This window comes from Micropterus dolomieu, linkage group LG19 (assembly GCF_021292245.1).
Source record: "Micropterus dolomieu isolate WLL.071019.BEF.003 ecotype Adirondacks linkage group LG19, ASM2129224v1, whole genome shotgun sequence".
Lineage (NCBI taxonomy): Eukaryota > Metazoa > Chordata > Actinopteri > Centrarchiformes > Centrarchidae > Micropterus > Micropterus dolomieu.
Genome location: NC_060168.1, coordinates 6,100,649 through 6,115,001, shown reverse-complemented (window position 1 = coordinate 6,115,001; position 14,353 = coordinate 6,100,649). Strand labels below are relative to the sequence as shown.

Below are 14,353 nucleotides of genomic sequence, written 5' to 3'. Positions count from 1 at the left end.
CACTACTTAGCACACTACACTTTTCTTCTGCTGAAGCCATCCTTTGTTGATTACACTTCCCTGTGTATTTGTAAAATATTGTGTTGTAAATAAAGTTTTTCTTTAAATCACAGGCTTCCATGACATCCAGACATGTCCACACATGCGTGGTTCAAAGTGAGCGGGAATAAGTACGCGCATGTGCAAAACAGACCATCCAGAAAGGTGCTGCAGCTACAGCCAATCATTACAGACTGTACTGGGAGGGGGTGTGGCGTGAGCGAGGGGTGCGCGTGAGCGGTGCTACAGTCCGCAGATGGACGTTATTGATGGGGACTGACTTGCTTTTAGAGCCAGCCTCAAGTGGTCGTTTGAGGAACTGCAGTTTTTAGCTTGGCTTCATCTTTTAGCCAGAAGGCCCTGTCAGGACTAACTTACAAAGACTTACAAAAACTTTCCAGTGTCATGCTGTCCTATGCTGTTCCATTAAAATGAGTTCACTGGGCTAGTTTTCAATGTTTAATTGTCATTATTTTAATATCAAAGGAAGATATCATGTTGAGTTGAGGATTTAGTACATCCAAGGATTTTATGGAAACTGTCAACAAATTCAATAAATAACAGAAATGAAAACAATCACAGCTGGAGTTACACGGTACTGACAATAGATCAAGCCATTCCTTAAGTTATAAACATCCAATATTCATACAGACTCTTTTCAAAACAAGGAAATCAACTATTTGTCTATTATGTAGTTTAAAACAGCATTCGGAATAGGGAGCTAGAACATAGATTTATGTACAGTTTCTGGTAGATATTCACATTCTATCAAAATAATCCCTTGAAATTAAAGCCTTCAAATGTTGGTAGTAAAAAGGAGACACGCTGACAGTCTGTCTGCTGTGTTGCAGTTCATTCATACACTGAAACATTCCAGTCTCTCTGGGCTCAGAGTGTGTCTGAGGATTGATCTGTCAGGTGTGTGTGTGTTTACAGGTGTGTGCTGTAGAAGGCAGGTGCAGCGTAGCTCTGTGTCCCCAGCATGAAGGGGGACAGGACGTGGCTGGCGGTGAGGAAAGGCAGCTGGACCAGGCTGCCTGCAGGGGGATGATGGTGGCCCGCGTAGCCAGCGTGCATGGCCAGGTGCCCGCTGATTGGAGGGGATGGGCTGAGAGGGCTGAGGCCGCCCAGGCCTCCTGCTGCTCCTCCCGTACCTCCTGCTCCTCCTGCTCCTCCTGTGCCAGTGGGGGCGGAGGTGTCGGCACCGGGGTTCTGTTTCTTCCACTTGGTCCGGCGGTTCTGGAACCAGATCTTGACCTGGGTCTCAGTGAGGGACAGCGACAAGGCCAGGTTGAGCCGCTCACACACTGACAGGTAGCGCGTCGACTTGAACTTGTTCTCCAGCGCCACCAGCTGCTCGTAGGTGAAGGCAGTCCGGGCTCTACGGGGCTTCCCTGACTTGGAGTCCGAGCCAGAGCGCTTCCTCTTGGGCTTGCCCTGCGGCCCCTGGCCCCCATTGTTCTGGACTGCAGGGCCTCCTCCAGGGCTTGTGGTGTCTCGGCCAGGGTCCTGGTGGTTGTGCTGGCCCAGATCTCTTTCTTCATTACCGGGCATAGCTGAGCTGCTCTCCTCACTGCTGTAGGGCCCATCTGGAGCCTCTGAGTCTGGGGTCCCAGATCTGTGGTAGTCATCCTCATCTGGGCTTCTGTATACAAAGCTTTCCTCTGGAAATACACACACAACAAAGACAATGTCAAAATAGGGCTGAACCCGAATAGTCCAAGATTCGATGCTTCGATGGGCAGAGCCTGATTCGACTGTCAATCTCACAGAAACAAGGATCATGCCATTTTGGCGATATGGGGGTGCTCAACGTCTGATTTTACATAGAACTACCAGTTTTCTCTCAATAAGTTAATATACAGCCTATTACAATATACATTTTAAATAAATATATAAAAAGAATAAAACTTTCAATAAATGTTTCTAAAGTGCGTGAATAAATCCAAAATTGTAACCCTAACCCTGGGTCGTAAGTAGGCATGTGTAAGAGTATGTATGTGTGCAGTGGTAGTGGAGGAACACTTGCTGAAGAGATGGAGCCCCAGCTTCACGGTGTTGTGCTGAGTTGTCCGCACCTCGCGGGACTTTCAGATAATTTATCACCGTTGATGAAACACATAAAGAATATTTTATCGTTTTTAAATAGCTGGCTACTTGAAATAGACCCGCGGGGAACCGCGACGTGCATGCAGCTGTCAGCAGCAGTAATGAAAGTAAAACTCTGCACAAGACCGGTGAATGACAGGCGAGACAGAGAGAGAGAGAGAGAGAGAGAGAGAGAGAGAGAAAAGGGTCTTCAAAAAGCCTCAGTTTAGTTGGAAATTTACAGTGTACGTTGAATGAAAATAGACTGCAGCTCTGCAGTTCTCAAGATTAAAGCAGAGCTACCGTGTTTAATCCCGACGACGCGCACAAAAACACACACATGATTCGACAATAGGCAGGACTTGACGATTCTAATTCGACTATGGAAATCCCTAGTCGGGGACAGCCTTATGTCAAAATAACCATTACATCCATAACACAGAACTTAGCTGCATGAGGCAGTCCCAACAGCGACTCCCTCTGTGTGTGTGGGGGGGTGTGGGGGGGACTCCTCAACACACCATTGGAAATTACTTCTGTCAGAGAAACACTTATTGAAGTGGAAATTATCTCATGCTTTGCAAAGATAGAATTCTCTCCCAAGTCCAGGGTTTGATTAACCCACTAGGGGGCCCCAGGGCAAACATTAGCTGTGGGGCGTTTGATGCATGTATGTGCTGTGCCTAATTTAGTAAGTTAATTAAAAAGAAATACACTGTGAATAGAAATAGGTCTCATAAATAATGAGAAATAACAAAGGCCAAATCTAACTTGTGACACGCCTGTATCATTTTAGTTTTTATTGTTTTATTATTACAATACAAAGACCCAACAATTCCCACTATACCTACATAATCTCACGTTTGACCTAGTGTAATATAGTGAACAATGTATGGGAACCATGTACTTTAAAGATAACACTAATAACTTCAGGAATGTGGTTGATTGAAAAGTAACTTAACAAGACAGCATGCAGTATAAAAATAATAATTGTGGAAATGTGACCAACAATCAGCCACAGTAAAAATCACAGAGGCCTTAATGTCTCATTTGATTATTTAAATGCAAATCATTAAAATGTTCAAAAGACTTCCAGAGAAACAGTCAAAGTGCTCGATGAAAATCTCATCTCTATGACTTTATCAGCCAAACATTTGGATACCATCCAATTGGCAACTGATTCACATAAGCAGGAGGGGAATCTAAAATAACATTTACTGTACTCAGTACCAGGGCTGGATGAACCCACTTAGAGGGCCACAAGGCTAAATTGAACCCACTCCTTTTGGCTTTAAGTGCCTATCAGATCAGCTACCTTCCCTGCTGCAGTGTGCCTGTACCACGCATCAACTGAGATTTTGACATAACGGGTAAAAATGCAGGAGACACCTTAACGGCCTTATCATTTGAGTTTATATTGTGCTTTGGAGTATTAACAAACTAATTATTATCAAACTAATTTAATCAGTTACGATGTGAAATTCAATTACAGCAAAATAACTACCACACAGCAACTTCAGGGCCGCTCAGGGCCCCAGGCCAGGGCCCACTTTGCCTGGTTGGTAATCCAGACTTGCTCAGTGCTTACATGTCTAAAACTTTATCAAGTTAAAACAAAAAACAAAACATTTGTTTTAAATCCTAAAAATGTCACATGGACACATTGCAGGTATACAAGTGCAACTTTTAAATAAATGTATAATAAAAGTATTTCTCATTCAGTCTGTCAGTTTCTATCTGAAAATCCATTGTGCACACATGTCATATATTTTATGACTTAAAAACCCCCCAGAAATTTAAAAAAATGTATCAATTGTTTTTAATGAAAAAGCCCTAACTTTTACTGGTAAAAGAACTGGGGTTTATAAACCGCACTGAAACCACATTTATCTAAAGGTCATTTTCCTTTTCAGGTTGTCAGCTAATCTGAATGAAATCATAAAAGTTTGTGCTGAGATTGAGGTGTAAATGTTAGCCAAGTGTTGAAACACAGTAATCTTATATATTATTTGAATCCTATTGGTTTAGTCTGTACTTTTTGTCTGTTCAGGGAAAGAAAAAACAGCACCAAAAAACTGGGTTCACTGATGGGCCCAAACATGCTGTAAATGCATTAGTTAATGGTCATTTGAATATTTATGAATGAAGGCAACAGCATTTTAAACAGAAATACAATATTTTTTTTTATTTCAATTATGTTTACAATGAGTAGGCTATCTTAATATTCGGCTTCAAATATACCACATGTATCTATTAATCTCCACCATAATCAAGTGGGCTGATGCATTTAAAAAATAAAAAGAGACTCAACATGTGTTTAATAAGATTGGGTATATTTGTTTTTATAAATCTATCTGAATATTCTCTGACATGAAAGTCTCTATTAGTTAAATAGAAACCTGAATGACAAATTTCAGATTTGTCATTTAGGCACAAAGTGGTTGTGCATTTGAAAGGCCAAAGTTTTTTCATTTTTCATAATGCCATAAATTAACACTTGTGAAATCAAATCTAAAGATTTAACAATAAAAAGGGAAGGAAAACACAAATTAAAAAGAAAAGTCTGACCGTGGGGCTGTAATTCAACGGTATAGTATTCACGGTATCAGTATCAAAGAGAGGAACACAGTGATGGAGTTAATGGTTTTGAATGGAGGTTCACTGACACACAGTCCAGACTGCTGGTTGACACAAATATTCAACAATCAATAGGCCTAATACCGATCACACACACACACACACACACACCAACCGTTGCCAATTACCTCATGCTTTTTCTTTTTTAACTGATCTTCAATTAAAGAGGGCGTTAACGACCATCTCAGACTTTCTATTGGAAACGCTCTTCCGTTAAAGCTCGTTTATTTCCTGTCTAAGTTTTAAAAAACGAATTCATAAGACGGTTCTTTTCTACACGAAATCCCCGTGTGTCGGCCTGTTAAGAAATTCTCCTTCTCATTCCGTTTTAAACACGGCTTCCTCTCTGACACCTGAGTAACTCCAGATTTAGACTCTGTAAATAGACACATAATTAGAACAGAAACACGTTGCCAAACTGATCATTCCGTGAAACCAAAAAATAGATAGCCTATTTATGAAAAATTAAGAGAACGGGTTGACAAAAGGCGCACAAAATTTAAATGATAGGCTACACATAAACACACACAGTCTGCTAAAGGACATAGAATAAAAAGCGGCAAGCCAAACCCCACGTCATTGTCACTGAATTTTGTTGAACTGGAATTTCCTTACAATTAAAGAGGGTTAAATAGGGCCTCAAAATTATCAAATAAATACACAGAAATATAGTGAGATTTGGGAAAACGAAAACAAAAAATGTGGGATAAAAGCAGACAGATTAGCAAATTTAAGATAAGATTTTAAGACATTTCACAGAGAGAAAACGCTGGGGGGGGATTGGCGGTAAAATTTATCGCGTTAAAAGAAAAAGGGCCTGAGATGATGCGGGACAGGGGAATCCATGTGGACGCAGACTTACTGCTGGGGTATTCATCGGCGCCGTAGCAGCCTTTGCTGGCCTCCAGGCTGGGCTCGCGCTCCCCCGCGGCTTCTCTCCGGTTCTCTGCCCCGTATGCGCTGGGCTCGCGCTCCCCTCGGTGGTTCGCGTGCTGCTGCTGGTGTCGCCGGCTGCTCGTGAACTTGTTGGGGTCCAGAATGTCCAGTACGGAGAAAGAGGTGGTCCGGTGCCCGGTCGGGCCCTGCCAAACAACGCATCGGAATTATTCATTCACAGTATTTTGGGAAATTAGAGTCTGAGCTCAGTTTCATTTCTCTTATTCGCTTCTTATTTCTTCTTCGGCCTGATGAGCGCACTGATGTACAGCTCCGAAAAGGTTCCCTGCTAGAAGCGTTTTTTCATTCATTTTAATTGAGTTATATATTAACATATATATAGGCTCTATATACAATAAGTGCATCGTTAACAATAACAGTAGTTTCAGTCAAAAAAAATATTAATAAAACAACAATAACAACAACAACAACAACAATAATAAAAATAATAATAATAATAATAGGCCTAATACAAAAAAATAAAATACAAAAGTCAGTCTTCAGGCCTGAAATACATGAACTACATTAGTCCATGTCCATGTCTGTAACTGGTGAAATACTGTTTAAAGTGCTGAAGCTCAGGCAGACAGACAGTTTGAACAGCAACATCACAGCCAGTAAATCGGACGGTCAACATAAGGCTAACTACACCAATACAAATAAACTGGATACGGAGCGGTCAGTAGTCATATCTTTTATTTATGCAGGTCAAAGAAAAGCAGAGTACAGACATAAAGGAAGTGAACCCTTGTTTTTATTAGTTCTCCATGAAAATACCTGTAAAACGAACAGGCGTATTTTAAGCGATGAGTTTAATAAAAACATTAGTTTAAGATTTCTATAAAATCTTATATACCTTACATGAGTGTGACTCTGTATGCGTACACAATGTTTACTTTGTGATACGGCTATTGAAACCTACACTGAATTTAATCCTTGAGACAAGACAGAGCGTTGGCCAGGTGTAAAAAGCAGGTAAAGGCTGTGCACTACATCCCGATTAGGATCATTCATTTCTTAATGACGCCAGTGTGGAGCACGTCTACAGGAATAATCCCACATTAATAATATTGTAATCTCTCTCTCTTTAAATAATCCCAGGGCGCACACCGGTAGCACCCAGGGGCCTATTAACATGTGCTGATAAGAACAATCACGCAACACCACGACCAGAGCTGTGATCAAGCGTAGGAAGTTACGGCAGGGAGAATCCAGAATAACCCCGGGCTGGGGTCGAGAACTAAAAGGTCCACTTTTTTAAGGATTTTTAACACTTAATGAAATTTTCCTTTTGCTGAATATTGTTCAATTTAAGGGAAATAAAAATAGTATAGGTATTGTTACAAGCTGCAATTCAGATTCAATTAGTCTACATAATTCTGAAATTGTTAAATTCGTCCGTTTGCATGGATTCCAGCGCAATATGATGCAGTTTGCAGAAAGAAGTCTATTTCCCTCCCAGCTTTTTACGGAAACATTGATGTTCTCTACAGTTTATTTTATATTTCCCACCACATTACCAGCATACTGGCTGTCTAGGCTACATCTTAATTAAGGCCTCATCTGCCAGCTGGACTGGACGGACACATCATGACAGCAAAGGCCCACATCGTTTTAGATGGCAAGACGAAACTACAGTCAACACCGTCATATAACAAACAAACAAACCAAAACAACTTTTTAAATGCCATTCATTTCCTCTGTCAGTTTCGGCGTCCTGGTAACGCTGCCATCCTTAGCCCACTTTCTGCTGCTTTACGCCAGCCTGTCTGCACTTTGCTTGTTCCTGTCCTGACATGTCCACTGATCCAAACTTGATCTATTTACACCATTCTTCTTCGTGGTGTCGCGGTGCTATCTGCGGCTCACCTACTCCCTCCCCCCTGCGGAAACCCATCAGTTTCGGCCCCATGCATCTACCTGCTGTGGCGGGGCTAACACCGGGTTCGTCGGAGGAGGTTCTGAGTGGTTCTCCACGGCCTGAGCGTCTCTGCGTCCGGCCCCCGTGTTGGAGAAGATCCGCTTCTCCCCGGCGGCCCCTCCGTCCAGCATGTCTCCGCTGTCTGGGCCCACCACGGTCTGGACCCCGTCCCCGCCGGGAGCCGGTACCGCTCTGTCCCGACTCATCACGGGCTGGACCGCGTCCGCCACTGGCCCGGCTACGGCTCTGTCCCGGCTGATCACGGTCTGGACCCCATCCGCGCCGGGACCCGGTACCGCTCTGTTCATCACTTTACTCCCCCTTTCCCATATATGAAGAATCCGGATTAAGATGCCGGTGCGGTGAAAAGGATTCAGGACAAATCGTTTTAAAGGGACTGGATGATATTCATGTAAAAAATAATAACTTCACAGCGCAGGCCAGCTCACGAGTCGCTTCCGCACGCAGTACGAGGTGATGTTTCCAGCCCGTTAAAGTTTTCCATGGGTGGCAGTCTGGGCAGGTGAAGGGCTTTAGGTCACAGCTCAAACTTCTTTTCGCTTTATCCTCCGCGTCCACGGTCTCGGGCGAGCTAACGTGTGTCTGTCTTGGACGGCGCCCTTATCCCGTTTTGGCACACAATCATAAACAGCCTCGGCGTCCCGACCTCCAGCCTCGCGCGCTCTGTCTTGTCACCGGTGTGCGCGCGCTCTGGACGCCTGACAGGAGTTGAAGGCGGGACGAGGCTGATATATCTGTCCAATACTTAAAACTAGCTCGCGCCCTCTCTCTCTCCCGCTGTCCCTCTCTCACCATTAGTTAAGTGAAGCCGCCCCCCTCTCTCCCTCCTTCAGCTCGTGCAGTTTTCAACGCCTTTTTTTTGGGTTTTTAGCCGGCCCCTGGAGGACCTTCTATTATATCCCACACAGCTTACTCACATATGTCCGCGCGCGCGCGTGTGTTTGTGTGTCCCTCCTCATTTATGCATTCCTATTCAACTCTACGAGTTGTAATTGGCTACAAACGAATCCTTTTTCCACTAAAGTCTATATGTCGGGACTGTGCGCAGAGCACTGCGATCAGGGCCAGCCTGCTAGCACGAGGAGAAACAGAGGGCGGGAACAGACCGAACCGGCTCGTTCATTTGTTTCCAAGTGAAATATGAACAGCTTTGCACAGGTGACACATTAGCCTCTATGTAGCGGGTGCAGGTGTACAGCTTGGCTGGCGACAATTTGGCTACAGCCAGTAGCAGAGTTTCAGCAGTGTGTTGCAAGGTTAACTGGCGTGGCTGTAATTGATGTGTAGCTGGTGTAATGTGTCGCCTCCTCCAGCTTTACTTGTGCATCCACATGAAAAGAGCCCTTATCTTTAATGCAGATTCCAGGGCAGTGCCTCTCCTCAAAACTCAATTACGGCCTGAATAAAGCCGGTAATGTCCCCGCTGCAGTGAAATATTGATTCCTAATCCTTGGCAGTCATTACTATGCCAGAAAATAATAGACCACAGAATTGGATTTTGATTTAACACACGACGTGTTTATTCAAATGCAAGGGACTTAATATTCCGTTGACTCTCATTTTCAGCCACAGAAAAGAGGGGAATAGTGATGGAGGCTCTGACGCCACACTTTTTATATTGTTGTGGAAGAAATTAAAAAAGACAGAGAGGTGATGGGACATCTTTCCTGTCCTCCTCCCGGCCCTAATACACAAGGTCAGCTCCATGTAATTGCCTTGCTCAATGATCCTTAGGAGGAAGAAATTAAAAGTTGAGCAAAATAATGACTGCAACAAAGAGACATGATTAGCCAATCAGAGAGCTGAACCCATTACCAGAGCCTTTTGATCTACTTCCTGCTTCTGCCTGGAGGCTTTATAGCTTTATTTTTAAACAGTCAATATATTAACTATATTAAATATCACAGGAGCTTATTCACCATGGGAAATATTAGCATTTTAACTATGGTCGAAGACAACCATAAAGCACTGCCAACACACACTGCTACAGGAACAGTGAACAGGCTGTTAGGGAAAAACCAGGCAAGTGAGTAGAAAAGAGCGTTTACAATTATTATTATTATTATTATTATTATTATTATTATTATTACATGCAGTGGTCCAAGCAGTCAGATAGCCTCTGTAAATTCCATGTTTACCGTATCAAATGAAGGATGAAACTTCTAACCCTATTCCCCACCTTGTCTGTGACAGCGCAATGAAATCATGTAGGGTTTGTCTTTTGGCCTTTGTCCTCTTGAAATCCTGAAATTTACTAAAGAATTCGATTGTAATAAAATTCACATGTATTATAGTACAACAACAACAGTAACAATAATGTCAGCAATAATGTAAGAACACTAAAAATACCGCAAATATTAAAAAGAACAGTAAAGGTACTGTACAGTAGCCTATATAAAAGTCTTCAGTATTGGTAAAATGCCATAATATAATTGTGTGTTTGAGTGTATGTGTGCATATGTGTGTGCATGTAACCCTGACTCATAATTAATAATTAACTAAAGTGAGGATCTGCAAAATGTTCTCACTTAGTAGCCCCTTCTGCCTCATTTTATTGTTGTTATGAGGACACTTGAACATAATGATAGTACCACACACACACACACACACACACACACACACACGGAGTCCTCGTTCCCACAGCATGTCACAGCAGACTCCCACGCCTCTCCCTCTCACCAGACAGCATGCATGTGTGTGAGAGTGAGAGTGAGCCTGTGTGTGTCTTGCGTCTATAATTATTCTAATGAAGGTTAACGAGCTCTGCTCACCCTACTCTTTATTAAATTAATCTCAGCCAGTAATGAATCATAATTACTATAATTAGCAGCTTGAGCTGCCTGATCTCACACTGGTGGCTGGTCAGAGTGAGGTGATGATACGAAGGCTCTCTCCTCATCCCTCTGCTGGCTCCACGCTCTCTGCTTGGTTTGAACACATAGAACATGTCCACACTGGACATTTATTAAAATGGTGTGATGCACTTTACATTAATATTATTGTGCAACTGATCACATGTTTCCATCAATATGTCTTCCTCTTTTTATTGTTGTTATTGTTTTACATTTTCCTGCACATTCTTCCTGTTATTCGTTTTCCATTCCTGTAACTCAAATGTACCATATTACTATTTTAATACATACATAATTCTAAACACTGTCCTGTGTTTTTGTGAAATATGCAGATATTTGTATATCTAATGATATTTTACTGGAAATTTAGCCAAATTCTTTGTAGATTGAATTTGGCTAAATACTGAAAAAAAATGTTAAAATACTGCATACTGACACAAAATGTCTGCAATCAAAAAAAGTGACATATGTCCCAAACCAGCGCCTTTCAAAAACCCTTATCAGTATAACCCTATTTATTATTATTAAACACATAGTTCAAAGGATTTTCCTATCTCCGGCTCTATCCCTGTCCCCTTCCTTTTTCATCCATCTCTCTGCTTCCTCCATTCCTCCTGTTTTTCTATTTTGTGTCTTTTCAAGGTTCTATATTTTAGATTAGCCATTCTTCCCCATTACAGGAGTAATAGCCCCCCATCCTCCACTCACACACACTTAACCCACACAGCCCCCACCTCCCCCGCCCACCATACACACAGTTAGACACCCAGATAGCATCTGACCTGAAGAATTAATTAAATATGATAGCTGATTAAAAATAGCATAACTAATAGTGTAATATCTCAAGCTGTCGTCTTTAATAGTCAACATTGTGTGTGTGTGTGTCTTATCTGCTGCAGACAGACGCTCTCACTATTGATTCCTGTTCATTTCAGTTGTCAGGCAGACCACTCAGCTCATCTGGAATCATTAAACTCCACTGTCCGCCTCTGTCTCTGTCTGTGTCTCTCTCTTTGTGTCTCTGTCTTTCTCTTACCTGATTTTCCTACTTTTATCCATCCATATTTTACTAATTTCCAGCACTTTTAAATGGACAAGACTGAAACTGCAGAAGAATTGCAACCAGGCAATATTCAAATCACTAACAGATGACTATTACTAGGTAAAGGATAAGGATATCTTCTTCTTCTTTGCTCCACTGTTGCACTGGGTGACATGTTCTTTGATCACCATAAACACACAGTTTATTTTGGAACTTTGGAGCCGCCATGCCACAGATACGCTGTTGAAGGAAAACTCACAAGCTTTACAACATGACATCATCAATGTGTTCTGAGATAGTTTTAAAAAGTACGTATAGCCAACCTGCAAGAAGGGCTTCATCACAGCATAGAAGTAGTCACATACTGTTGCCAGGCGCTATGACTATGAGTGAATATTGGCTTGTAGATGTGTTCAGGGCAGGACTCTTATCAACCATGTAAAGTTTGGTGCACATGTGAGCATGTACAAGTTGCTGTTTCATGGCGAATAATCCATTCACTAACAAGTACCACGCCAATGTTAGATTTTATAATGGTTTATTGAAATGAATAGTTATTAAAGGAGGGTTTGAGATGGGACGGATGAAAAGGGGTCGAGGGGAGAGGGCTGAAGGGGTCGAGGATGGAGAGATGAGGGGGTGGAGGATGGAGGGATGAAGGGGTCGAGGAGGTTGTTTAGGGTTTGGTGGCCGGAGCGGCTAGGAACCCGAGGGGTCGAGACTAAGGGTGGGGGCTCATCTCAATAAGCGGCTTGGTCTTATGAACCCCCAAAAGAGTTACGGATTGAACGGAAATTGGTTCGAAAAACGTCAGTATGGTTGTTGCAGACGTAGCTATGGTAAGCATGGGAAGAGCGACGGCTGAGATTTCGGCAGTGTGGTCTAGTTCCGATTCAGAATGAATCGTTCCAAGAGACTGTTTTCTACGTGTGGACATGATACATTCAGTTTTCCTGAGGGCAGCTCTTTAGGGGGCGCTAGCAAGCCATTTTGTCACGTCCAACTTGCAAGACCCATAAAATATGAAATCTTTCACCCTGCCTCACGTGTGTGCATAATTTGGTGAGTTTTCAAGCATGTTTAGGCCCTTACAAATGCGATTCATTTGCAGAAAAAAAAATCTTTCAATAGGGTCCTAATCAACAAATCCCATGAAAAGACCGTAACTAAGTATGTATAGGTGTAGACAGACGTCTCAGTACTTCTTTCCTCCCCTGCCATGTCTGTGGCACTCAGCCCCAAGCTCATTGGTTCCAACTGAAGATGTAAAAGCCAGCAGTGTATGTGAAAGTCAGAGAGTGTGTGTTCATGGTAATGAAGAAACAGTGTGGCTCATTGATGGGTTTTGATATATCAGGCTTTAGATACACACACATACTTGTTAGTAGATACATTCATTGTTCATGTAGGTCTGCACATGGAATTTGTTGACAATAAGAAAAAATATGGAATATAATAATATTAAACATAAATGCACAAAAATGTCCAATAACATTTCACTTTATCAAGAGGATTTGTCTCTCTCATGCCTGAGTATTAACCAGTATATATTAGTAAACCTGCAGAAATCACTTTTGAGAGACACCCTTCACAATAAAAGCACCCTCCCCCTCTGTTAGTGCTCTATGGGCAGGTCTGTGAGGGTTTGGTTTCCTCCCCTGACTGGGGGATTCAATCAAAGGCCTTATAGGTCACAGTAGATAGAGAGTTACACACGGGATGTTATGTTGTTGGTCCAGAGCTAACTGTGACACTTTGCATTATTCAGGAAGTGTTGATGGGACAGTGACGAGGTACAAATCAATTCAATGATATGAATTACTATACAGAAATATGCAGTACTCATACTATACATACATACCTTTTTATCTATTTTATTTGAATACATATTACTCAGTTGAGTCATTTAAGTTGAATCCTGATAGGGCAGGAGAGGAGAGGGAGAGTGGGATGGATGGATGAATTTGCGGATAACAGGCAGGTGACTTCACCCTTGCTTCCCCACCTGACTGGAAGTCATTTTGGTGATCTCCGTTTTATCGGTGGAAGTCACAGCTCAGTGATCAGTGTGTGTGTGTGTGTTCTCAAGCAGGTAGTTTAACTACAGACAGTCATTTGCTGAAAGTAACAAACTGCAGTGAATGAGACACCAGTAAATGTGTAATTGTCTCTGTCAAGCAACAAGCATATTACTGTCCTTCCTGCAATTGTAGCATGGATGATCCTTACATTGGTAAACAATTACAAAAAGACGGGCGGCTGTGGCTCAGGAGATAGAACGGGTTGGCTGTTAATCGGAAGGTCGGCGGTTCAGTCCCTGGCTGCATGTCGAAGTGTCCTTGGGCAAGATACTGAAACCCGAATTGCCCCTGGCGGCTGTTCTGCCAGTGTATGAATGTGTGTGAACGTTAGTTTCTGTTTGAGCACTTAGGCTCAGTGTATGAATGTTGTTTGACTGGTGAGTGCAGATGTAGTGTAAAAGCGCTTTGAGTGGTCGAAAAGACTAAAAAGGCGCTATACAAATACGGAGCATTTACAATTAACGCAGAGAGTGTAATGTGTCAACATGTGAAAATGTTGGTGTAAAGGAAAGATCATGGGATTGTCAAAAAGTAGGGTTCAGGCTCTTTGCACCATGAATATCCAATAATCCACAACAATAATCTCATAACAATCCACCAATTAGATATCCTCTGTGCATCCCTGCTGTCATGCTGTACATCAAAAAGCTACATATGATCTGCAAAGGATTAATAAACCCCCTTTTCCACTGCACGGTGCCAGCTCGACTCGCCTAGACTCTACTCGCCTTTGTTT

At 42.5% G+C, this 14,353-nt stretch overlaps 1 protein-coding gene across 1 annotated transcript; it reads right to left on the bottom strand.

Annotated features, from left to right (window-relative positions):
- Positions 1–778: 778 nt before the first annotated feature.
- nkx1.2lb (NK1 transcription factor related 2-like,b) lies at positions 779–8,234 on the bottom strand. The gene is made up of 3 exons (XM_046030965.1): positions 7,621–8,234; positions 5,627–5,846; positions 779–1,703 (listed from the first exon to the last, which is right to left on the bottom strand). Exons 1-3 carry the CDS (start codon positions 7,927–7,929, stop codon positions 970–972), a joined length of 1,263 nt encoding a protein of 420 aa, XP_045886921.1. The 5' UTR covers positions 7,930–8,234; the 3' UTR covers positions 779–969.
- Positions 8,235–14,353: the final 6,119 nt, after the last annotated feature.